The following is a 26990-nucleotide window of genomic DNA, read 5'->3' as shown; positions in this document are numbered from 1 at the left end:
AATGGGGTGGAGAAGGTAGACTTGGCAATCTTTCAAAGCCTTGAAGTGTTTTGAAAGATAGGTTAGTTCTTAAAATCCAGCTCATAAAATCCTAGTATATGAATGTGCCTTCTAGAGGGTTTGTTGAATATGCTATGGGCATAAGTCCTTGAGCCTCTTACTCAAAGCCTCAGCTACAAAAATTAGAATCTGTGTAACGAGAAGCAGTTTTTCTGGCTCCTATTAAGTACCTCTTATTACTCTCTCCAGAGTTAAGGGTTATTTTCTCTCCTTAAAGTAAGAAAGGAGAGAAATATAATACTGTTTTATTTGCGCATGTTCTTGTTGTAGTACAAGAACATAAATAATGACAACCATTGGCTTTGTCTACTGTGTGTATTTTTTCCAGTAACACCTCTCCCTTACGATTACTCTTGTGTAAGAGCTGTTCAGGGTCCTGGTAGTGTGAGTTCCCTAAAACATTGTTGGAGAGGAATCACTGACCTAGAAATAAGAACTTTCTCATATAATTGATGCTGTAATCGTATGAAATGTGAGATTTGGATTGACTACTTTTGGCTTCCAGCTAAGTCTCTTGAGACATGGAATTTGATAGTTACTTGGATGTATTTTAAAGATGTGCTAACTATTGACTAGTTATACCATGTACTATGTTATCACAGCTGTATGAGATGGAGAACCATTATACTGTGTCATCAGATCCTCTCCCCCCTCCTGCAGCTCCCCTTCCTTCTCATCCTTTACCTTTCTCTTCATCTTCTACTTCATCTGGGTCTAAAAAACAGAAGAGGACCCCCCTTTATCAAAGATCTGTAAGTCAGGGTGACAGTTAACAGACATGTCATCACAGCATGGTGATCTTAGCTGTTAACTCCGTTGTGTTTTTGTTCTGACTTCTAATGTCACTGGTATTAAATCTCCTCAACAGGTTAACTGATAAAATGCCACCTGAACCAGCTGGAAATGTTGCTGGATTCTCAGATTCTCCATTGGTGTATCTGTTTCAGAAACTTAATGTCTCACAGTGTTTGGGTGTGGTGTCTTGTGGGTGGGGCTTTGAACTTCATTTTTGTAACTTATAAAATGATGAATTTACTTCGCTTATATGTCTATGAAAGCAAAACTAAATTCATTTGGAAGAAATGATAGTGAAGGTGCACGAGAAATGAAAGTGAAGATGCACTTACAGTAGGAAATGGTTTGTGACAAGCCAGCTTAAAACTTGTAGGCATCCTCTACAGAGGGTTTGTTGCATCTCTATTGTTGCCACTTGTGTAATATGTTTATTTTGGGTGATTTAAGAGGTTTTATGGCAGGGGGAGTGATCTTCGAGTTCCCACTTTTCTAACTGTCATATTACCATTTTTGTATGAGTCCCAATTGATAAAAAGCTTCTGATGACTTCCCTGGTCATACTTATACTTGCTTATCTTGTTAAGTTCATCTGGAGTTACTCCAATGGTAGTGTGTTTAACATTGTAGTTTTTGTCTTTAAAATCTGCTTGTGAACTTGATATGCAACATTGTTCTTGAAGGGTAGGTCAGACTTATTGTGGTGATTCCTTTATTATCAGATTTCAGTTATCTGTTCAGTCATAAATCTGGCTGTTTTTAAAGCATCTTATGTTTGGAATTTTTGTAACCACCCCTAATGGTTGTTCAGTTGCCAAAAATTGTTTTTCTTAAACAGATACACAGGAAACCACAGCATTTGCGCAATATAGTCTCAAAATGCATGATTTTGGCATTGCCTTGTTTTTAACTTGCATGGTGTTTTAATAATAGGGGTGCTCTAACAACAACTGTATTGAATTTGATTTCTTAGCCAAATTGTTGCCTGTCCTATATGATTAAAGACTGCTTTCTTTTACCTACATGTGTAAAAGCTATGGAACATTGATGTACCTTATAGCCATTAATCTCTAATGTTTCCTCTCCATAACAAGGAGTTTAACAGATTTCTTAGCAGATGCTGAAGGAGCATTTAAGTTGAATGAGTATGGCAAGTGATGCCTGTTGGCCTCCATGTTTTGCAAATTGTTAAGAATGGTATAGAGACTAAACCAATTATGGAAGTCATTTTGAGATTAAGCTTGTTTATAATGTTTTGGCTTTGCTTTTTTGATGACTTCTGTTGGCAAAGGCAGGCTGTATAAAGGCTGATTTTGAGTGCAGTATTGATTTCATAGCATGTATACTGCAAGTTGAGTTACTTGCATATAGTTTTGTTAAAGCTGAGTTCTGCAGCTATTGGCAGATGTCTCATAAACTCTGTCTTTGTGATGGTTAGAAGCCATCTTTTTTGTCTGATAGTCCTTAAACATTGGCATTACTTGTCCTAAATTGTATTAAATAAGACTAGCAAAGGAATGGGAATTGCTTTTTGAAGAGATAACAACTATCTTTTTAATTTCAGATGAGCTTTGATCCAAACCTACTCCATAACAATGGACACAACGGGTACCCCAATGGTACTTCTGCAGGACTGCGTGAAACTGGGGTTATTGAAAAACTGCTGACCTCCTATGGATTCATTCAGTGTTCAGAACGGCAAGCAAGACTATTCTTCCATTGTTCACAGTATAATGGCAACCTACAGGAGCTTAAAGTAGGAGGTAATTGACTGGTAGAATTCTCAGAGTTCATAACTGAACTCTCATAGCTTGCATTACAAAGCTTATCACCTGTTCTTTGCTATAATGTGGCTGCTGGCGGGGGTGTACTAGAAAAGGAGTTTCAAAGCTATGTTCCTTGGATGGATGTTTGGATTCCTCTTTGATATGATAGCAAAACTGCTTCCTTGAAAGTTCATTAATGGTAGACAAATTTCAAATGGAAGATCAGTAATGGTAGTGTGCAGCTGCAGGAGCTTTCAGGTTTGTTCCGTTGCTTACAGTATGCATGTGTTCCTTACTAGATAAGTTAGGGTGGAACACCTTTATAACGGTTGTAGTTTGTTAATAGGCATGTTTTTATGGCACGTTATAAGCACTTTTGAAACTTAACTGCATGTCTTGGTCATCAGGACTGCTGCTTAAGCAAAGGAAAAGAGCTGTATTTGTGTATCAATGTCCATTCTGTTTATACATAACTGTAAACTGTAAGAATCATGGTTGTGACTTCATTTGTTTTCCAGATGATGTTGAATTTGAAGTCTCTTCTGATCGGCGAACTGGAAAACCAATTGCTATTAAACTGGTGAAGATAAAAACAGAAACATTACCTGAAGAGCGAATAAATGGACAAGTTAGTGGATGTGTTGTTTTAAGCTTTTTCTTCCATGCATGACATTTGCATCTGCTGTGGTCAAACAGACAAGGGCAGAGTTGAGTGTAGCATGCCTCTCCTTAGTTACATACACATTTTTCTCAAATCAAATATAATTTTTTTCTTGTTTTGGCAGTACATAAAATTGGGGTTTTAACCAAGAATAACTCTTACAGTTCACAAAAGTTCTGTAAGATTTAACCTTTGCAGCATGGCGTACTATTGTGGGTTACCTGTAAAATGCATCCCTGAGTGTCTAATAGAAGATAACTAACAGTCTGTGATGCTGCCTCTGGAAATAATTAGCAATGGATTTTTTTTTGACTGGTAGGTTGTGTGTGCTGTTCCTCACAACTTAGAGAGTAAATCTCCAGCTGCCCCGGGTCAGAGTCCAACAGGGAGTGTATGCTACGAACGTAATGGGGTAAAACTTATGTATTTACTTAAAACTTTTTGATTGATCCTCCAATGTAACTTACGCTAAAATACTTGTTAGAGTAGGTAGCTAAAACTGTACCTGATTTTTGAAAAGTTTAAATGTAATTTGTTAATTTTGTATTCATTAATTAAAAGCTCTTTAGGAGTCTGATGTGTCTTGAGTATATAATAATGAAATATTTTCAGAACTTCAGACTAGAGCTAAATTAAACTATTGAAGTAGAAAAGTTAATGTTCACTAATGTGATCACTGATTTTTTTAGTTTCTTAAAATTGCACACAAGTGCTACAAATATGCAGTACTTTTCCAAGTTCTAAACCCCAGAAGTTAACATAATCTTATCAAAATATTAACCCTAAATCAAATTTTATTTCACAGGAAGTGTTCTACCTAACTTATACCCCAGAAGATGTTGAAGGAAATGTTCAGCTGGAAACAGGAGATAAAATAAACTTTATTATTGATACAAATAAACAGTAAGTTGTTTATGTTTATGTTGTCTTAAGTAATGAAACTAATTTTTATGTTGTCTTAATAAAACTTTTGCTACTTTAAGATGGAACTTGCTGTTTAGCATTCACTGTCTTCTCAATCATAATACTATGATGAAATGTGCTGTAGTTTGGAACTGTAATTAAAGTTCATCACTCGTTCGTATGGTTCTTCAAAATTGACTATCTCAGTTTTGCTCTTTAGGAGTTCTTACAACATCAAAATCCATCATGGTGTCTTTTGAAGTATATAAGCTGACATTTCTGTTAGGAAATAACATGCCACTTAACAGGAGGAAATTCATACATATCAAAAATATGAACCCTTCAAGAAATGTCTATAGCAAAAAGTACTGAGATAAATTTTTCATGTAGAATCAGATTTGTCTTTTTTCCCCCCCTTTTAGTACTGGTGCTGTAAGTGCTCGTAACATTATGCTTTTGAAAAAGAAACAAGCTCGCTGTCAAGGAGTAGTTTGTGCCATGAAGGTAACTAACACTTTGCAACTTCCACTTAAGTCTGAAGTAACAGGTTCTTTTTGGTCCTGGCCCCCACCTGGTGGAATGATCTCCCAGAAGAGTTAAGGGCCTATCAGAACAGTTGTAGTTCTGCAGGGCCTACTGGATGGAGCTCTTTCATCAGGCATTTGGTTGAGGCCAGGTCAAGGAAGATTTTTGGGCCCCTTCTCTCTTTTTCTGCTTACCCCCTGAGGTGCAGGATTGGCGGGAACTATTGGGTTTTAAACATATTGTGGCTAGAGGGGAATTGTTGTAGTGTTTACATATGATTTTATTGTCAGTTCATTGTTGTACTCTACCATTAGTCAGCCAGCTGAGAACGTGCGGCTAATAAATACAAAAATAATAAAATAAAAATAAATTGCCTTTTAATTGGTTTAGAAGGAAAGAAGTACAAAGTCTGTAGAAGGGTATGTGTACACTTATTATGGGTGACATTGTTCTACCTAGCAAATGATTTAAACTATAGAACTTTTTTAAATACAAGTTTTTTTCTTTTTTCCCCCAAGACACTTTTTTTTCTAGCTAAAATCTATTATGTGGATTGTGTCAAGTTAATGTCTTGCTAAATATTTGTGTCCTCCTTTCAGGAAGCCTTTGGATTCATTGAAAGGGGTGATGTTGTAAAGGAGATTTTCTTTCACTATAGTGAATTTAAAGGTGACCTGGAAGCCTTACAGCCTGGTGATGATGTGGAGTTCACAATCAGAGACAGAAATGTAAGGCCAAATTTCTTAAAATCTAATTTCTAAGAATGGATTTGGAAACAGCCTTAAATGGATTACTAGACTTTCATCCATGATGCCCTGCTTCTGCATAGCTGACTATTTTTTCTTACAGGGTAAAGAAGTTGCAACTGAAGTAAGACTTTTGCCTCAAGGCACTGTTATTTTTGAAGATATCAGCATTGAACATTTTGAGGGCACAGTAACCAAAGTAATTCCAAAAGTACCCAACAAAAATCAGGTAATTGCACAACTCATTTAATATTCAGCTTTTTACTCCTAATATAGTTTTATTGTAAACATGACAAATGATACTGTGTAAAAGGAAGAATTTAATGAAACCATGTACATATTAGTAGATTGATGTTTTAATGGGAATTTTAATGGGGTTAGTTGTTGTGACCCACCTCGAGCCTTTTGGGAGAGGAGGGAAATAAATCTTAATAATAATAATAATAATAATAATACATGGGAAAGATAATGACTTGAATCCTAAGCTCTGCTTCCATTTCTCCACAACCTTTTCCGTGGTGGGGGCAGTCCTCTGCAGAAGTGTATTTCTTTGATGCTTTTCCTATTCTGATTTCAACTCTTTTTCTTTTCTTTTTCTTAATCCTGTGATCAGAATGACCCACTGCCTGGGCGTATAAAAGTTGACTTTGTGATTCCTAAAGAACTTCCCTTTGGAGATAAAGATACAAAATCAAAGGTGACACTGTTAGAAGGTGACCATGTTAGATTCAACATTTCAACGGATCGGCGCGACAAGTTGGAACGTGCCACTAATATTGAAGTTCTTCCCAATACTTTCCAGTTTACTAATGAGGCTAGAGAAATGGCAAGTATTAAGTGTTCTCCATAGAAGAATGGAATATGACTTCTGTGTGTGCTATTAAATAGTCACATGGTGTTCACATTGCATGGCAGTGAAGCCTGTGGAAAGCTTTCTCTACCAGGATTTCATGAAACCCTGGAGTTACTTGACGGCCCCGGAAGGGTTTCTTGAATGGGTGGGAGTTAATTAATTTTAATATATATTTTAAATTTGCTAAACTTTTATTGGGTGATATGACCATATATGGTTATCTCAGTCCCCTCTCCCCAAAAATAGCCAATGATGGGCCTGGAGTGGTTGGGAAGGGGAGTGGTCTCAGGTGGTCATATGCAAAGCTATGTTTCCCAACTATATTCTTTATGATTGCACCACTATGAGGGTTTCTCAAAGCCTGAAGAATGCTTCAGGTGTTTCTCAAAGGTAAATAAATTGAGAAAGGCTGGCCAAGGTTATCTGATTCCTTTAGTAATGAGGCAGTGGGAATTAATTTGAATGTTCAGCACACTGCAGTTCCCTTGGCTTTAGGATGAATTATATGGTGACAATTTTGGTTTCTGTGTTCTTTATAATCATCACAAAACTTTTGAGGCATTCATTACATACACTAAATATTCTAAAATACTGCATTGCCATTTAGCACAAATATACACATCAGAAAGCACACTGGTAAATTATCAGAAATTGAAATAAAATTAAGATAAAATTATTCATGATCATTCACAATCAACCCTTCAACTCAATGGGGAAGAAAAGTTTTTAATAAACTAAATTTAGCTTTTCCTGTATTTTTGAAACAGTTCAATTAGAGGGGAAGGGTATCTATGAGCAATTTCAAAGCCACATTAGGTATAAGTAGATGCTTGAATATTCCTTTGTATCCTGGTCCAAAAACACAAATCCATGTATTGCATACTTATTAAGCTTGTCTAGTCTCTGAGGATTTGTGTTAAGATGGTATCTGTACCACTTAATATTTTTGGTAAGGCCTTGGAGAAGGAGCGTGTCTCATGGCTTAACAGCACAGCACCCCCTCAGGGCAACTGTGCTGCCTCCTCCAACCGGCTTGCCTGTCTGTCCATTGGCCAACCAATCGCCTTCCATCCCCCACCCCTGATCACCCCCTCTTCCTTCCGCTTTCGTCTGAGGCTTGGAAGACTGCAGATCTTGGAAGACTGAGAGCTGCCCCTGCCCCTGCATTCCGTGACAGCTGTCTGCAGCCTTTCCAGGTCCTGGGAGGAGGGGGAGGCCGTCGGCAGAGTTCTTCCACTCCACCCACCCCCAATCTAGTGTCCGTTGTATTCCTGAATGCAATGGGCTTGGCCCCTAGTACACTCATAAAGAAAAATTTTGAAAGTAGTCATTCATAGAAAGAAACTACCTTAAGTCTGATTGATTAGGGCTGTATTTGAGATTGCAGCAAGCTACAATTAAGCTCTGACTGGGCATAAGCACAGATTATTCCTGTCCTAATGTACATTCTGTCCTTTTTGTATGGCCTTGGATAAAACACTCCAGTCCGATTAAGCTCCACTGTCAAATGCAAAAATGCTATCATCTTGGTGAACTGGAATTTGTTTACTCCCCACACTCTGGAATTCTGAACCACTTAATTTCCAGTTTAGAACAAGCAACTCATTAAGGCATCAGCATTTAATTCATTGTGAATTGGACCTTGATCAAATTAGGAAGTGTTCAGTTAAGCTCCATGCTTGGGAATAAGGAATCTGTGGCAATACAGCAGTGTAAAGGGGTTTGTATCCAACCAGTTTAGAGCCTCTTGTGGCGCAGAGTGGTAAGGCAGCCGTCTGAAAGCTTTGCCCATAAGGCTGGGAGTTCAATCCCAGCAGCCGGCTCAAGGTTGACTCAGCCTTCCATCCTTCCGAGGTCGGTAAAATGAGTACCCAGCTTGCTGGGGGGTAAACGGTCATGACTGGGGAAGGCACTGGCAAACCACCCCGTATTGAGTCTGCCATGAAAACGCTAGAGGGCGTCACCCCAAGGGTCAGACATGACTCAGTGCTTGCACAGGGGATACCTTTACCTTTATCCAACCAGTTTAATTACTGCCTGAATGCAGCCCAAGATTTGCACTGAGCATACGGAATCTTATGGTGGTTCTTTTTATTTTGGAGTGACAATAGAAAGACTGTCCTTTCTAGTTTGTTGGACTTGTTAAAATAATGGATCTGTAAAATTTTTGTAACTTACTTGCGTAAACTAATTGAACTGCTTCTGGTTGTACTAGTTCTCCTCCTCTACTTTTTAAAAGCAACTTTATTTCCCTTTCAGTCATTATTAAGGATACTGGCTCTTCAAGACTAGGAAAGCTTGTTCCTTTTACCTGCATCTTGACCTAAACTGAAGAACATTGCTGTATTGAGGCATTGATTCAATATTTAGGGAGATGACTAAGACTCTTAGTTCCTTGGATCTTGAAGGACTAAATTCTGAGAATCTACAAAATTGACTTCTGAATGCAAAGAAACTTTCTTGGCAGCCAACAGTAATGACTCTGTGTATATGTAAAGATTTTCTAAGAATTTTTACTAGCTGAAACCTATGTTTTATGCCTACAGGGTGTGATTGCAGCAATGAGAGATGGCTTTGGTTTCATTAAATGTGTTGACAGAGATGCCCGCATGTTCTTTCACTTCAGTGAAATTTTAGATGGCAATCAGCTCCACATTTCAGATGAAGTAGAATTCACAGTGGTTCCTGTAAGCAAAACCTTAATTTTTCCTGAGTTTCGATGCCATTTTTATGTTATTTCATTTAACAATTTCTTGTCCTTTCTCTCTCAGGACATGTTATCTGCTCAAAGAAATCATGCTATCAGAATTAAAAAACTTCCAAAGGGTACTGTTTCATTTCATACCCAGTCAGATCATCGTTTTGTGGGCACTATAGAGAAGGAAGCCACTTCTGCTAAATCCACTAGTCCAAACAAAGGCAAAGAGAAGGTAATAATTGAATTGAGACTTCTTCTTTCCTCAGGATAAATAGTAACTTTTTTTTTTGCATCAGGCAGCCAACCCTATCTGGTTGTCTTTGGATGTTTTTATTGTATTGTTAAATAATTTAAATGTCACGAATGTTTTAAATCCTTGTTTGCCACGGAGTACTCCTTTTGAGTGGAAAGATGGTGTATAAAGGCATTAAATATATTGCTTCTCAGAGGAAGAGGTTCAATACATAATGTATTTTGATTTACATCTTGTAGGCATGGAACGCCAGGGTTGGAATGGTTAGATTTCCCAAAAAAGCATATTCTAGGTCAGGGGTAGTCAAACTGCGGCCCTCCAGATGTCCATGGACTGCAATTCCCAGAAGCCCCTGCCAGCAAATGCTGGCAGGGGCTTCTGGGAATTGTAGTCCATGGACATCTGGAGGGCCGCAGTTTGACTACCCCTGTTCTAGGTATTCATTCTAGGTATGAAAATATTGACAGTAAAAAAATGAGATGCCTGATGGTTAATTCATATAGATTCACCTCAGGTATTTTTTAGAGCACACACAGTTTTTAGAGCACACACAGATAGCTATACGTGTTTTAAATTGCTCTGACCCCATAGGGAAGGTCAATATAAGAATTAAGCAAATAAATATCGAAGTTAGTTTATAACCTCCTTTTCTCTACCTTAAGGAGTTTCAGTGGCTTACAATTTCCTTCCTCTCTTCACAGTAGGTACCTTGTGAGGTAGGTGGGGCTGAGGGAGTTCTGAGAGGACTGTGATTGGCCCAAGGCTTCATGTGGAGGAGCAGGGAATCAAACCCAGTTCAGAGTGGAATCTGCCAGTCCTAACCACTATACCATGAATTCTTTCTTGGATGCTAGGTGACTGAGCATGCACATATTTAAAGCCCTAAAATAATGTAGATTATTTTATTATTATTATTTAATTTTTAGACCACCATTTTCCAATTAGGTCTCAGGGCGGTTTACAGCATAAAACAGTTAAAAACACAATAAAATCCCCATAAAACCCCAAATTACATCATACAACATATAACATATATAAGCGGCAGCGGTCACAATTCTAATCACAATTACCCAACTTACCCCATGTTCAGCCTGGTGAGAAATAATATTCAGAAGAGGGTAGGAGTCAGTCCAGTAGATCTAATAAATGATCTCGATGTTGGAGAACTCAATATTGGAGGGGATCCTCAGATGGATTAACGGGAGAACTGCCCTGGCCTCAACCGTATGCCTGGTGGAAGAGCTCTGTCTTGCAGGCTCTGCGGAAAGCTGGTAACTCCCGCAGGGCCCTTAGCTCTTCCGGGAGCTCATTCCAACAGGTTGGGGCCCGGACCAAGAAGGCCCTGGCCCGGGTCGGGACCAGGCAAACGTCCTGTGGGCCCAGGACAACCAGTAAATTCATACCCGCAGAACGGAGTGCTCTGCGGAGGCCATAAGCAACCAAGCGGTTCCGCAGGTAGATGGGACCCAGGCCGCGTATAGCCTTAAAGTCAATACCAATACCTTGAATCTGATTTGGAAACGGACTGGTAACCAGTGCAGATGATGAAGCACCGGCTGGATGTGAGTCCTCAGAGGTGTTCTGGTGAGGACCCTGGCTGCCGCATTTTGGACCAGCTGTAACTTCCGAGTCAAAGACAAGGGTAGGCCCACGTAGGGCGTGTTACAGAGGTCTAATCTGGAAGTGACAGTTACGTGGATCACTGTGGCCAGGTTTTCCGAGAACAGGTAGGGCGCTAGTAACAAGGCTTGTCAAAGGTAGAAAAACACCATTCGAGCTACTTTGGTGACCTTGAGCCTCCATAGAAAGGGAGGCATCAAATGTCACCCCCCAAGTTCCTGGCAACTGGTGCAGGTGTTAATTGTGTACCCCTTATGTAAATTTAAATGTAAATGTAAACTAAACAGTCAGTAGTGAATGAAGCATGAGTGACTTTGTCCATAGTGACTTGAAAAAATGTTCACTCCAGTTGCACCTTAAGGAGCTGTCATGGAAAGACATTAATAGAAGTGTGAGGTACAACTATTTTGGAGTGCCAGACTACATGCATGCATCAGACTGAAAGGGCTAGTCTGATTATGAATGCTCATTCTAATACCTGGGGTGGGCCTAGGACCATCCTTTATCAACATTCTCTTCAAACAGGAGCACTTGAAAACAGTGAATTTACCCAAGTAGATGTCTCATGCAATATGTCTTGTGTTGGTGATGCATCTCTACATTTCTTACATTAAGTGAGCTATCAAAGTCCTTACTGGGGGACCCTTGTTTAGAAGTTAACCCGATGCACTGGTCAAGAGTCACATCATTTTGGTCACAGCCACATCATGTCTTGCATGATAACCAAATTTCAGAATTTAGTAAAGCAATACCCTTGTATTTTTTATGACTGTGTCACAGCGTTTGGATAGTTGGATCAATACAGTCTAGATTTATGGCTTATAAAACAACCCTTGTAAGGCAGGTTGCTCAAAAAATAATGGGATCACTCCATTTTAGTAGGTTTTTTTCTGTTAGAGACTTGAAATAAGGAAATATGCATTCCAAAAAACTGCTCACTTTAAATATTTTAATTGAGATTAATGAGAAGTTGCACTGGTAGCAATGGCACTGTTTTTAGGGTGTTAGGTAATTATAGTGAGAAATAGGTCCTGAGTTACAAGGCGTTGATTGATCTTTACGTGTATCATCAAAAGCTGAAAAAGTACAATATGTTTTATAGCACCAGTAGTGATTGTATGACTGTTTCAGGAACTCTTATACCATATGTAAACAAGTGGAGTCCACAAACCGACAAAAGTAGATTAATTTCCTTGCTAATGAATAAGCTATATTTGCAGTTCCAGCTACTGTGCCACAGCTGTGTTAACCACCAAACCACTTGGATGTTGACTAGCTTCACTGCTTGTTTTTCTTTTAGGAAGCTGAAGAGGGAATAATTGCTTATGATGACTGTGGTGTGAAGTTGACCATTCCCTATCAGGCCAAGGATGTGGAAGGATCTACTTCTCCGCAGATAGGCGATAAGGCAATATAACTGTTCACAATATCTAATATATTGTAGCTTATTTTAGAATTGTGTTAATAGTAAGCATTGGCCCTGTTAGTGGAGAAATGCTTTATCTCTACTAAATTAATGACTATATATTATGTCTCTAATTACTTTCTAAACTTTTCAACACAGTGTATAGGTAAGAAGTTCTTTAAAGGTTGGAGGTATTGGGAGTAGGGTGGCAAATAAAGTGGGGCATACAGAAGAGGTACGATACTGCCAAAAATTATGGTAATTTTAGTGGGTAAAGAATATAGTTGAAACTTCCAAAGTTGCATGTAATCTTTAACTGTGCTAAAACTTTCCCTAATTCAGTCTCTAATGTATTTTTCAATGCAGGTTGAGTTTACTGTCTGTGAAGTGAAGAGAACTGGGTTACAGACAGCCACCTCTGTCAGAATGCTTGGTAGGAACTACAGTTCAAAAAGGCTTTTGGGATATGTGGCAACTCTAAAGGATAACTTTGGATTTATTGAAACAGCCAATCACGATAAGGAGATCTTCTTCCATTACAGGCAAGTGACTACATTTAACAGCTGCTCTGCACATTGCACTAGCAATAAAGAGCTTGGTTGAAACAGTTTCTGTGTACTTAACATTTTTGCTTCCTGGACTGCTGTCGCTGTTTTGAAGATCTTTTTTACAATAGAAAGAGATCTAAGTAGTGAGCTGTTCTACATGTGGGATGAAACAGTCATCACATAGAGCCTCAGTACTCCGGTTAAAGTGTGGGCTCAAAATTCTGTGGCATAACTCCTCAGCCCCCTTGGCTTGTGTAGAATATCTGGAAGGTTACAAAATTCTACAAGGTAGATTGGATAGTATCCTGAGAAGAGTAGATCCTTTTTATCCTTGTTAGCTTATATCTCTCTATTATAGAATCCTCATTGAATTCTCATGGTATTTGTGGGAGATCCTCCAGTTGCCCGTCATAACAGCCTGATGCAAGAAAAACAGTTTATTCTAATCCAATGGTATTTCCCTGTGCACATTTTAGAAGGGTCCCTTTTCTAATGGTTACTGTTAGCTTAATGTCCCAGTATCTGTATCTGCATGCAATGCTTCCAATTCCTGCTGTGGAACAGATTGATTGGGTGAGGTAGAAGTTAGAATAAGTTTAGGTCTCAATGCAAACTGATATGATGTTGCTGATATAAGGCTGACATTAAGCCTTTACAAGATAACTTTTCAGTGCTTTTTCTTATAAAGCACTTCTTTAGAATTAGCTAACATAGAAATAAGCCTCTTGCAGAAATGCATTTGTAGAACTCTGTGGATGTTGGGCTGTTTCATATGATAATTAAACATTTAACATATCCTGAAACAAAGTCTGTTGCTTACTGAAGTGGGCTTCTGCACTCTGTTCTAATGTGAAACCTTAAGAAAGGATTGTGAAGATGATTCTATTTATATTGGTAGTTCACCTGCTGAAGTGTAAATGTCTTAATGGTTCCTCTTTGTTGGTGAAGAGAATCCATTCTTAATAACATTCATGTACCCTGAAGATCTTTGTTGTCTGTCTGCAGTGAATTCTGTGGTGATATCGATAGCCTGGAACTTGGAGATATGGTTGAATACAGTTTATCAAAAGGCAAAGGAAACAAAGTCAGTGCAGAGAAAGTGAACAAGACACATACAGGTAAGGTCCAGCCTTTAAGCCAGGTAATGCTGTTCAGGAAACACAATAATGATTACAATTAAACAGGTTTTAACATAAGCTTTATAATGTGCCCAAAATAATTAGTCTGAGAGGAAATGATAACTTCCAGGAAGAGACTAGAAGTATCTTTTTAGGTCGTATTAGAAACATTATCTCCAAATAGGTCCAAATAAAACATTTCAGCATATTGTATGGATACTGCTGCCTTAGTTGTGAAGATGATTAGTTGCTGCACAAATGAAAATGAAAGCTGTTGACATATTTGATTTTGTCTTTACAGTACTAAAATCCTTATGCATAAGACTTTACATACTTAGGATTAAACAACCATGGAACAGAAATCCAGGGGTTTTTAAACATTCCAGTTTGGTGACCATTTTTGTCTGTATGTAGTGGAATAAAAGATGTGCAATAATAGGTTTTGTAATCAAAAGTACCCTTAGTTTGTATGGGAGCAAGTGTTTCAAAAGAGGATGGTGTAACTTTGGGTAGCTTAAATAATACTAGAGGTTACTGATGCAAATCGTTTTACACATAACACAGATTTATTTATTTGGATTGTGAACAACAGGCTGAAGGATTTCGATTTAGAGAGTATATAACAGATTTAACAACGTTCTGAGAAAAAAAGCTTCCAAATAGAAGTAAAATTCTGTTAGCATTAGCGTAGCAATTGTGTACTTAATGCCCCTCTTAATTAAAACTACCATGAGTTAGATTCATACCTCTGGAACAAGGGGCAGAAGTCACTATATACTTGACATTTCTACAAATGTCCCTGTGCTCCGTTTCCCAGGGTCCACTAACCTTTAAACAGCTTTTTTTCAAGTGCTTGGTGCTGTAGAAAGAAGCAATCATCTGTTTATTCTTTGGCATGTGTAGTATAGCCAGGAGATCCATGGAATGTCTGGCAGCCAGACAAGAGATGTTAGAAGATGGTTTGCCATGCATCCACTCTAGAGGTCTCCCATCCAAATACTTGTCAGGGTCAACCCTGCTTAGCTTCCAAGATCTGATGAGATCAGGCTGAAAAGAAAGTAAGAAAAATGCTTCTATAATGCATCTATAATTAGAGCTATTCTAAAAAATGTGATTAGACCAATACTTGCACAGTTGATCTTGCTTTTCTGTGAGCAAAGTAAATGAAACTAAATTTATTATATAGAAGAAATGTCAAGGTACCAAACGCTTCTAAATAGAAGACAAAATCATATTTTTCCGCATTTATGTAGCAACTAGATATTAAGCCCGCTGTGGCCAAAATACAGCGGGCCCTAGCATGATGGGTGGGTGAAGGGATGGGGCAAAGGAAGGAGGAAAAGGAGAAAGAGAGACACAAAGACAGAAAGAAAGGGAGGAAGATAGAGACAGAAGAAGAGGGAGAGAAACAGGTAGCCAGAAAGAGGCAGATGGAAGAGAGGGAGGAAGGGAAGGACAAAGGGAATGCTGGGAGGAAGGGAGGAACAGAGGAAGGTAGGTGGCCTTGGGACCTTCTGCTGGGGCCAGGGGCAGGCTCGGCTTGCCCCAGGGCCCGGCAGAAGGCTCGGGAAGGCGGCAGGCTTTGAGGCCTACTGCCGGGCCAAGGAGCAGTCTCGGCTGCCCCAGGGCCCGGCAGAAGGCTTCGGACGGGGGCGGTGGGCTCTGTGGCCTACTCCTGGGCCGAGGAGCAGTCTTGGCTGCCCCAGGGCCCGGCAGAAGGCTCGGGACAGCGGGAGTGGGCTTTGTGGCCTTCTTGCGTGGCCAAGGGCAGGCGAGCCTGCCCCAGGGCCCAGCAGAAGGCTCCATAGGCGAGGGGAAGCCGGCCGGAGGACTTACCGCTGGGGAAGGCTTCTTCCTCTGAGCGGTGACTCTCTGGCTGGGCCAGGCGAGGCTGGGCCAACCAGCTTTGTGCGGCTCCCCATTGGCTGCTTGGCCCCCGAGTGACACTCGGAGGGCCCAATCAGGAGCCGCTTTGCAGCTCCTGATTGGGCCCTCCGAGTTTTTATCACAGGGCCCGCCCTAACTCTTCCCCACTTGCCCTTACTCCTTTATTCCTCCCGCTCCTCTGGAGCGGGGGGAGGTTTAAAGATATGCTCAAAAGTGCATGGTACACATTCTCGGTTTTTGCCACGAACCTGTGAAATAGGCTTTTGGGAGATAGAGCAATAGTGACTTGCCTAAAGACACCTACAGACATCACAGGTGGTGTAACTCGGTGAGGCAACTTTTTAAATTACTGTATAGAATCTACAGGTGTGCACTTAAGAAACTATCATTTTAATTCCATGTTGAAGGGCATCCTTCTCTATCATTAAATATGAACCAGGTGAGGAGCCAAAATTTGGCTCAACTTGATCTAGTTCAGAATCCACACGCCAATTTTTCAGGAAGAATCCTTCCCTAAACATTTACCAAACTTTCATCCAGTTCAGTTTGGCTGTTTGGGCCATTTAAAATGTGCAGGTTGGCAGCTTGACCCGTTAGGTTCCCCAATTCTCCTTGCATTATGAGTCAAAAGAGGGGAATGTAGGAGAAGGTCTGCTTTCAGCTCCTATACTTTGTGAGATCTCAGTGTTCTGAAAATAGTTACCTACAGACCAGCATACTGTTTCTTGGTAGCATGGAGACCAAAGAAAGAAGGAATAAATACAACCCAACTTGCAACTAGCTCTTCAGTCAGCATTTGATTGTATCTAAGCAAGTGCAAAAAAACCCCTCCCCCTCTAACATGTTTATTTATCTGGACAAAAAGTAACGCCTTCCAAAAGAAATTTTAAACAAATGTTAGTGTTACCTTGATCTAGTAGTTCTTTTCAACTGTTTTAATGGACTTTTGACATTGTTTAGAACAATATTCTGTAGTATTGGTCAGGCAGACTTCTAGCTGGGTAGAACCTTTGTGTGGCAAGGGAGCAGAACTATGCCTGCTCATCAGGCTTGCATGTCCTGCTCAGGCAACCTGTAAGTTTAATTGGTTTGCATAGTTTGTACGTACATGAAATCTAGTGTGCCTCAGCCTGATTCCCACAATCCTTCCCTGGAATTATCGTTGTGGGATAATAATCGGCAAATGTTGCATCCAGCTGTTGTTGCCTAGAAGAATAAAAATGTTAAGTGGGCAGATAGCCAGCTCCTTTACAACACATAAGTCTGTCTCTAAACTGCCCTTGTCTCTTTTTCTATTTAAAATATTCATTATTAATAGGGAGAAATCTTACACTTTTAGGACTCTGGGATAAATGTGTATAGATTGCAGAATCAGTTAGTTCTGTCATTCCTAATCCAGCATGACGTTTCATTCTGGTGAATCTCGGGTAGCTTTGCAACTGGGAATCAGTTGGAATGCATAGGTTTTTAGAGTGAATAACTACTTTATCAAAACCTTAGCCACAAGTTCTTAACATACTGATAAGTATTACTTCACAGTAAACAAGCCATTTTAGCAATATTTGAATGAATGATAGAGAAGTGTGTTCTTAGTAGATAGACCAATTGCTTTGTCTGTCTGTTTCTATGAGATCTGACCTTCTAGAGTAAATATAACTTGTATACACAAGTTTCCTCACGAAAGCTTCTGTGTGTGTTACTTGATTTTGTAGTGAATGGCATCACGGATGAAGCTGATCCGACTGTTTACACGGGTAAAGTAATTCGCCCTCTCAGGAGTGTAGATCCCACTCAAACTGAATACCAGGGAATGATTGAAGTCATGGAAGACGGTGAGTAATATTTAAGTGATTCTGTACCTTACTGATTTTCCTATCTAGAAATATTGGCTGAAATGAGCCTCCTCAACAACAGCTGTTACTTTAATGACAATTTATCTTTTCCTTCACTAGGGGAAATGAAAGGTGAGGTCTATCCTTTTGGAATTGTTGGTATGGCAAACAAAAGTGACTGTCTGCAAAAAGGAGAAACTGTAAAGTTCCAACTTTGTGTCCTTGGTCAGAATGGACAAACAATGGCTTGTAATATCACATCTTTCCGCAGAGCCACAGTGGAATGCGTGAAAGATCAGGTCAGTAGTTGGTTTCTTAAGACATCATATTTACTGCATTGATACTCTGATGGTTTATATTTGATTTGATAAAGTGATTTAAACTTTATATTTGAAAGAACTTAAAGTTACAGAGAATACAGAATTTTCAAAAGGCCAAAATCAGAGTTTTGTAATAAGGCATTCTTCCAGTGTAAGATTAGACTCTACAGCAGTGTTTCTGAATGCAGAATGGAGGCTTCCCTTTAGGACTTTTACTGCCACCAGCCTCTTTTAATGACCAGGTAGTCTGCATGTCAGAGTATATTGGAGCTGGATGTAAAAAGAAGGCTTTCGATTTAGCTCTGGGCAGCATTTTATTACAGAGTCTTCTAGTCTGGTCTCCCAAGACCCTGTCTTAGAGCCACATGTATGATCATTCAGATTTCTAGAGGAGAAGAAAACAGATATTGTATGCAGAGTTTCTCAAATATTGGCCAGGATAACATTATGGGTGCAGGTAGAATTTCTGAAGATGTGTTCAGAGTATCAGGAACAAGCATAATGAATTATGGAAAGCCAATTTACATTGTCCAGCACCACTAATTCGTATTTTCTGGTCAACATTATGAAAGTTGTTGGAGAGATGCAAAGTAATAGTGAGCAGGTAACTTACCTCAACTGCAAGTAATTGTGTGCTTGCCAGTATTGTTGCAATTAATGTTACTGTACTCAGTCTTTATCATAAAGTCTCTTAACAGTGCCTCTTTGGAAAGGAAAATAATCTTCATATATTGTTTACTTTGTAATTATTACTTTCCTGCCTTTCACTTTTTTCTTTGTATGTGTATAGTGATACATCCTTGTAGTTATGGACCTCACAGTTTCTGCCTTAATGCTGCCATCAGTGTAGATAGGAAGCTGATATAGTCACACTTCTTTTCTATCTAGCTTAGCACTGTCAACTCTTGCAGGCAACAGCTTTTCTCTCAATGTCTGATGCCTGGGATTGTGTAACTGGAAGTGCCGCAAATTAGGTATAACATGTAGTACTAGTACTACTAGTGTGACTACTCATTAATTACACAGTTTTCAAGTTGACAGAGAAGAAATTGTTAAGAGTTTGTTTCTGGCTCAGACATCAACCAAAAGTAACTGCACCCCCAAAAAATCCTTAAGTTGAAGGATGTATCACTGAAAGATCAGGGTAATTTGTACTATGGTATTCCCCATTGCTAAGTATGAATGTAAAAGTTGGACTATGAAGAAGTCTGCAAGAAAAAAAATGTGATTTGAAATATGGCACTCGAAGAAACTTTTATGGGTATTTGCCGGCGTATAAGACGACTGGGCGTATAAGACGACCCCCCAACATTTCCACTCAAAATATAGAGTTTGTTACATTACATTACAGTACTATGGGGCACTATGGGCAGCTATGTCTATCCCAACTGAAGTGCACCCGGTGTATAGGACGACCCCCCCACTTGGAGGCATATTTTTCAGGTGGGGGAAAGTAGTTTTATATGCCAGCAAATACTGTACATTTTTTTTGCCACCAAGTTACAGCTGTCCAGAGACGGTTTGCCATTCCCTGTCTCTGCCTAGTGACCCTGGTATTCCTTGGTGATCTATTCAAATACTGACCAGAGCTGACCTTGCTTTGCTTCCATGATTGGACTGGTCAGGGCATAGATACTACAGACCACCAAAAATAAAAATAAGTGGTTTCTCTAAATTAAATTCAGTTTGAATTCTCCCTGGAAGCTTAATTTTAGTAGATTGAGGCTATCTGGCTTTATCATGAGAAGACAAGGATAATAATGTTAGGAAAGTTGAAGGGCGGTATGAAAAGAAGAAAACACAGCTTTAGAGAGTGACTCAAAGAAGCCATGGCCTGGAAATCCTGAGCAAGGCTGTAAATGACTAGGCGTCTAGGAAGTTCTTAATTTGATAAGGGACACCATAAGTTGAAAGCAACCTAATGGCACATAGCACACTCAACATTGGTATTGTTTCTTCTGTAGAAATGGAAGTGTAGTTTGTCTTCATTCCTTGTACTTGATCTCTTAAGGAAGAGAATTAGCTTCAAATAAGTCTAAATGTTCCGTCATCTACATTCCTGTTAGACATGGGCTTTAGCTGTGTGTCCATTCAACCTTATGTATGGTGTGAGTTTGTACAGGTCTTGTACCTTTTGGGTATAAAAGTAAGCTGAAGTTCCGGCAAATAGAAGAATGAAACAACCTAGAATCCGTATTCCAAATTTCTTTAGAGTTCTAAATTGTGTGCTGTAAACTGTGCCTTTCAGCTTTATCTGTGGCAACCTTTAATCCCTTAAATTGTAAATCTTAAAGCATTTCCCATTGTTCTTCCAGTTTGGTTTCATAAACTATGAAGTAGGTGACAGCAAAAAGCTCTTTTTTCATGTGAAAGAAGTTCAGGATGGTGTGGAACTGCAGGCTGGTGATGAAGTTGAGTTTTCAGTCATCCTCAATCAACGCACAGGAAAATGCAGTGCCTGTAACGTGTGGCGTGTTAGGTAAGAAATTATTACTTTCATTGTTTATATTTGTATTAAATTTATAGACGAAAGGTTAAAGGACCCATGTGCCACAGACATAAATTATTATTAAATGTATTACTTAATAATAAGTTAACTTTATATTAAATGTATTTTATCCCATGGCGGAATAAAAAGTAAACAGACTACTGCAGAAGCAACCCACAGTCTAACTTTGTGCAGCCTAAACTGGAACATGACACAAGGTCTCGATACCCATTGGTGGGAAAGAGGCAACCGTCTTAAATCTGTTACAATTAGTTTGGCAAAGCTAGTTTTTGATCTGGGCAGTCTTTCCCCATGGGTGTATTTTGGGAGGAGGGGTGGGGAGTACACTGCTCCTGGATTGTGGCATTCATTGATAAGGGTAATGTGTCTAGGGATATGCACTTCAAAAATTATTTTAATTCTGTGGGAAGGGAATGATTATTGTTTGGATTAAATATGGGGAGTACTGACATCAAAATAGAAAATTATTTGTAGAGAAAAATGGTAATATCAGGATTTTTTTAAAGAGCTTGCAGGCAGCAGGAGCAGAGTAATAGTACACCCCATCTGGTATGTGGCACACAGGCCCTTTAAACTTTTCTGTCATGCATTCAAACTGCACTTCAAAGTTTAAAGCCAACACACCAATTCCAGATTCTATCATGAGAGAACATTTAATTCTTTAAATTACTAATATGGATCACTTATGTACTATAATGCCTGTGTGTGCCATACCTGAAACTGCCTCTGGTGCATATTGCTGAGATATAAAGGCAGCACAGCAGTTGGTTCTGTGCTGTTCTCCAATGTTGTGGTAGAAGATGGAGAGTGAGTCCAGTATTTTGGGTTGCTGAAGATAACATCCTCCTTAAAGAAGTAGCTTGGGGTGTGTAAACCAGTTCTGCAGTCAGATTAGCATCGGCCTTGGCAAATAGTGTCTCAGATTCAGAGATTGTTTTTTGCAAGTGGGAAGACTTCTGGTGAAAAAATTCCCTGTGCCTAAATTACAGGATTTTTTACATTCCATTGGGAGAGCTGGTGGTATTCAGTGTAGTAAGGCACAGATAGTGACATCCACATTTAGCAAGTAGAAATGTTTCTACATGTGCAAAGGATCTCTCAATCCCATCCACAGTCTGTCTGACGAAGAAGTGCATCTTAGACATTTTAAATAAGACCATTTATATGGATTGTTGTTCCAAAGAACAGGATGCTTGTTCCATCACATTATCTGCAAAGCCCCCCCCCCAAAAAAAATCTTTTTACGAATATTTTTGCAGCTTCCCCTTAACATTTTTTGTGACTAAATTTTTATACACTTACTCAGGAGAAATTCCATTGTTTCCAATGGAGTGTATTTCAGTGTATGGATTTTTGAGTTCGCCGCACTAATTCAGTCATTTTCAACACAAAATAAGTTGCATTGTATTTAGCTGCACTGTTCTCTTTGCATCCTTTTATTTCCAACTACTACCATTTTGTGCCTAAGAGATAGAGACATGTGCTTTTGGTTTTCTCAAAACATCTTTTTCATTACTGGCTAAGATGTTTAATTTATTATCCATACTGGTTTGAGTATTCTAAAACAGTCGTGGTAATTTGAATAAGTGCATGGATTCAGAGACTAACATGATGCTCCTTCATGCACACATTACAGCCGTTTGTTGTATTCTATCTCTGCACATATCCTTAACTTCTCTTGTTCAACGCTAGTACAAGCTTTCTTTAATTCTGTAGATTTAACTCTGCAGTCCTTGAGAGGCAGCTTGGTTGTAGGGGTTAAGAACAGCAGCCTCTAATCTGGAAAACAGGGTGTGATTCCCCAGTCCCTCCTCCACATGCAGCCAGTAGGGTGACCTTGGACCAATCACTGTCTTCTCAGAGCTCTCTCTGCCTCACCTTCCTTTATAGGGTGTCTGTTGAGGGGAGATGATTGTAAGACGCTTTGAGACTTATTTGGGTAGTAAAAAGGAGTACAAAAAAGGTCTTTTCAGCTATTGCTTTTAAACTCTTGTCTCCTTCCCAAGTATTCTAAAGAAGGCCTGAGGTAGGCCAACCCATTTAACTCTTTCTAAGTTCTTTCCTACCCCAGAAATTTTTTATATAACTGTTTCAAGTACATAATCCTCATTTTGAATATACACATTTAAGTATCACAGAAAATTATTTGCTTTCTGTTCAGTGTACCATACTTCTCCCTACTGGCTAGGTTCCTTCTTTTTGTGCAGTGTGTGTTCTTTGGAATTCCTTGGAACTCCATTTACACATCCTGTCGTGTGTTATGGGAAGATGTGGAACTCTTCTTCAAATTTCAAAGTCAGCACTTCTTGCATACCAATGGATCACCCTCACCCCTAGCTCAATTTTCCTGCACTGTCTTTAAGACAACAAATCATAAACAAAATTGTCTCAATACTCTTGCTTAATGAAAAATATTTACTATATTTTGGAAAGAAACTAAGAATTAGTGTTTAAACTTTGCTGCAGCACTTCAGTTTCATTTGCAGTCACCTAAAACAGGGGTAGTCAACCTGTGGTCCTCCAGATGTTCATGGACTGCAATTCCCATGAGTCCCTGCCAGCAAATGCTGGCAGGGGATCATGGGAATTGTAGTCCATGAACAGAAATTCATTTCAATTGAAATGTGAGAAAGTGTTACCAAAATGGGGATGGAGGATGCACAGTGCTTTGAAATAAAGAGTTACAAGTTACAAAGTTACAAGACCACTTTCTTATCTGCATAGCAACTTTGTAGTCTGCACATAATGGATTCTTGTTTGACTTGTTAGTGCCCTTATCATAGTGGGATTTAAATACACCCTGTGCTGTGACACCTGAATACTCAAATTTACCCACGTGGGTTCTGTTGGATAGTGTTAAAATGCCACCATGAATTTTTCGTTCATAGGAAGTTTTTGTTTAAATGTTATTTGAGACATAGGCATTTACTAGTTCTTCCAGTAATCGGATACGTTTTTGTTAACAGTGAAGGCGCTAAGGCTGTAGCAGCTCCACGTCCTGATAGACTTGTTAATCGTTTAAAGAGCATTAATTTGGATGATGCCAGTGCTCCTCGTCTAACTGTTCTTCGTCAGCCAAGGGGACCGGATAATTCAAAGGTATGTTACAAGAGCTGTGCCCAGTTTATGACACATGATTTACAATTTTATAAAACACTGCGAGTTTAGCTTGTGTGGCCAGTTGAATCAGAAGCCAGCTGCTACCTGAGAAATATAGTAAATGTTAGCCAACTGGCCTCCAGAAACAGGATCTGAGAGAAAGATCCCCAAATACTGTAGAAATGCGTTTCTTCAGAGACAGTTGCCTTCTTGAAGATGATGAGAATGTGCATAGGTTCCAAAAGATGAACTAGGATAAACTTGGTTATTTGTACAGCACCATTATCTGCTGTACATGATTTTTATAAGCTTTGCTATAAACCAGGGAATTGAAAGCTAAAATGTATACCCTATTTACTCAAGAGACAATCCTGAATGCAAGATTTCTCTCTCCTGGGAAAAAGAGCTGAACTACTAGGCAACTTTGGTTTGAAGCATAGGGGGAAGAAGTAAAAGCTGGTGTGCAGTAGTGGCCTGAGTCAGAAACATGGGTCAGTAGTGGACCAAATCCATCCCCACTGTTCCTACAGCTTCTTACTATTTGCCCAGCAAGGAGCTGCAGTTTCTAAAATTTTGCAGTTGAGTCCACTTGCAGCCTCCCAGGATCATAATCATTGCCACTCTTCCAAGCTAGTGCATGAGTTGGCACACTTTGTCCAAAGTTTTCCCTACATTCAGAATGACTAGAAAGTCAAAAAGGTAAAAATGGCATCTAATACAGAGAAAGAGATGAGATGAATGTAAGCAAACCTGGTTCTAGTCAGAAATAGGGCTTAAGTTGTCAGAGGTGGGTTTTAAAAGATAATCTGTATAGTATGGGTTTGAAGGAGGAAATATCACACATAGGGGTTAGTTAAGGGGATTAGGCAGAATTGTCTTTGAGAGGAAGAAACCTTGAGGCATGTGACTGGTAGAGCCAAGGAGTAAAGTGGTGGGCATCGATATGAAAATTAAAGACAGAAATAGAGGTCTCAATTAAGCCACTTCAAGAAAGTTGGCAAGATCCCTGCCTGATGGGGCTTGTGCTTAGCAGCTGCTTTCCACCTTAAAACAGCCAATCTTATAAGAATAGATAGTCCGCAAGTCTTACTGAGGTGCAGGCCTTATGCCAGGGATAGAAATGGCATGTTTTGATTGATGGTAATAGTAAATATCAGTATGATGGGAGTAAATTGTGAGCCTTAGGAGGTTTGAAGGGAAAAGGGACAGATTTTTGTTAAAATTGATAAAGCAAGGGTTTCTGCAGAATAGGGGAGATGGTGTCTTCCTCCAGACGGAAGGTATAAATAGTAGGGAAATCAGGTTGCATGTAGCAGCATTCAATGATACAGTGAAGTACATGAGTTCAAAGTGATCTAATTGGTGGAAATGTTTTGGTTTCTCAAAATGTAGTTGGTAGCAAGACAGCATAATAGCTCTGCACCCATATCTCATTTGTGATTGCTGGTTCCAGTTTGCACTTACAAATTTGTTTCCAATTTGCAGGGATTTGTTGCAGAGAGAAAGATTCGTCAAGCTGGTGTTATCGACTAACTGGTCACAAAGCAAATAACTTCATCTGAGCAAGTGGTGGGGTCTGGTGAAGGGTATTGAATATCCCTGTATTCATCCCTTCCAAGTAGGAAGGAGCTATTACACCAGTTTTAACACCTTCCTCATGTTATGTTTAAAAATAAATTTATGAAACAGTTTTAAAATATGCACAGTTGCATCCTGGAGAACCTAAGGTGGCGCCTTATAGTATCACATTTTAGAAGCTTTTTGAATGGTGCATTTAACGCAACTGGTAACTGCAACTCTACTTTGCCTCTTTAAGTAAACATTATAGAAAGTTCTACTCTGGTAGACCTTATGAAATTCTGCACTGAAAAGAAATATTATGTTTTTTTCCTTAATTTACTTCTGCCAAGGTCTTATGCCTTAGGTTTCAGTTGCTTTACCCTCTCCAAGATAGGAGAGGATAATTTCCTGTTCATTTTTCTCCAGTTTTGAGGACCATATGAGGATGAATATAGTAACTCCTTATATAAAATCCTGTATGAGCACTCAAACAAGTTCCTTAAGTTGATGGCCAAATGTTAAAATGTTTTTTATGTCTCACTTAAACTTGAGTCCATAGAGCAAGCAAAGTTCTTCTAGATCTCACTGAAAGTATCTTCCAGAGTAGACATAGTTTTTGTTACCTTCAATTAGCATGTGTAGTGCAGAATTTCATAAGGATGAGGTGTGCCATCAGTGTGGTAACTTAATATTTAAAACAATGCACAAATTTGCTGCTGCTTAGAACACTGCAGCTTCTGAACCCAGTTTATTTTACTGATTAAAAAATTTAAAAAGTTGTGCCTGAAGTGATTTTTTTTTTTGCAGCCAGCACCCAGTGTACTGTAAAAGAATACTTAGGCTTTCCATAGCTGTATTGAGACTTTCATCAAGGTGAAATAGTTGATGTCTGTGTGCTTTTTTTTTTCTCCCTCCAGGCCCTTCTCCCCCCCTTCCTCCTCCCCAGCCACACTTTATCAAGCAAGCAAACTGAATGATTGGTCTAAGTATTACTTTAACCAAAAAGATCAGGAGTTATTTTCTTTGAATAGAGGACAGTACTGTGTTTTTTTCCCCCCATGTTACCTCTATTCTCAATTTAGGGTTTTTCTTCTCTGGGAGATGCATTATCTTTGTAAAACAAACATTGCTTTCTCCAATTTTTCTGTTAATGGCAAAGAATGGAAATAGAATAAAGTTTTACTGATTTTGAAAAATTGCTTTGATCTTGCAAGTCTTCATTAAGCCGCTCCTAGTCTAACAATACCTTCATAGTGCTAGCCAATTTCAGTATACTCACTCAAACCACTCTGCTCCCCAGACACTGATCTAAGGGCCAGAATTCTTTGTGCTGTCAAGGTAATCACCCTCAAATAAATGTAACAGAAAGTAATCAGCAGCGCTAAAGGGGACACATAACTTAAAAGATATCCAGTTCAACGTTGGAGGTGAATACTAAGAAACACTTTCCCTTCCTCAACCCAAGGAGTAGAATAGCAGTGGTACTCCCTGGAAGCCAAAGGGGCAGTATTTAAAGAAATGCAATTTGGCTTTTCTTAAAAATGAAATAGAATGCTTTTATACCAAACTTTAATTTAAAATTTGGTTGGGTCATTGGGAACTGTTAAGATGTGAGGGCCTGATCGGATCCATGAGCTGCTAATTTGACTGTCCTTAAAGACATGTACTACAATGACAACTGTGTTGTTTGGAAGACTTATGTGCACTTGATTTTTATTAAGGCTTGCCACACTAAGCCCCTGAAATTATTTTTTATGGAAACCATCATAGTTGCATTGGGAGTAACATCCGCAAAAATCATTAGAAGACAAGTGCCCTTCAGTCTTTGGAATGAC

The 26990-nt window shown here is 39.2% G+C and overlaps 1 protein-coding gene across 2 annotated transcripts; it reads left to right on the top strand.

Annotated features, from left to right (window-relative positions):
• Positions 1-662: 662 nt before the first annotated feature.
• CSDE1 (cold shock domain containing E1) lies at positions 663-26351 on the top strand. Of its 2 annotated transcripts, XM_077334991.1 has the most exons (19): positions 663-812; positions 2417-2615; positions 3137-3246; positions 3599-3691; positions 4085-4182; positions 4605-4686; positions 5307-5435; positions 5557-5682; positions 6067-6279; positions 8853-8993; positions 9078-9236; positions 12178-12285; positions 12649-12824; positions 13836-13948; positions 17548-17667; positions 17788-17966; positions 20303-20466; positions 23463-23595; positions 25081-26351. In XM_077334991.1, exons 1-19 carry the CDS (start codon positions 672-674, stop codon positions 25126-25128), a joined length of 2532 nt encoding a protein of 843 aa, XP_077191106.1. In that variant the 5' UTR covers positions 663-671; the 3' UTR covers positions 25129-26351. The 2 variants fall into 2 exon arrangements, with proteins under 2 accessions (XP_077191106.1, XP_077191107.1); XM_077334992.1 differs by lacking the exon at positions 3599-3691.
• The last annotated feature ends 639 nt before the right edge of the window (positions 26352-26990 follow it).

The sequence above is a fragment of the Paroedura picta genome, chromosome 4 (genome assembly GCF_049243985.1).
Source record: "Paroedura picta isolate Pp20150507F chromosome 4, Ppicta_v3.0, whole genome shotgun sequence".
NCBI classification, from domain to species: domain Eukaryota; kingdom Metazoa; phylum Chordata; class Lepidosauria; order Squamata; family Gekkonidae; genus Paroedura; species Paroedura picta.
The sequence above is the reverse complement of the archived record's forward strand: the minus strand, read 5'-3'. Positions and strand labels throughout refer to the sequence as shown.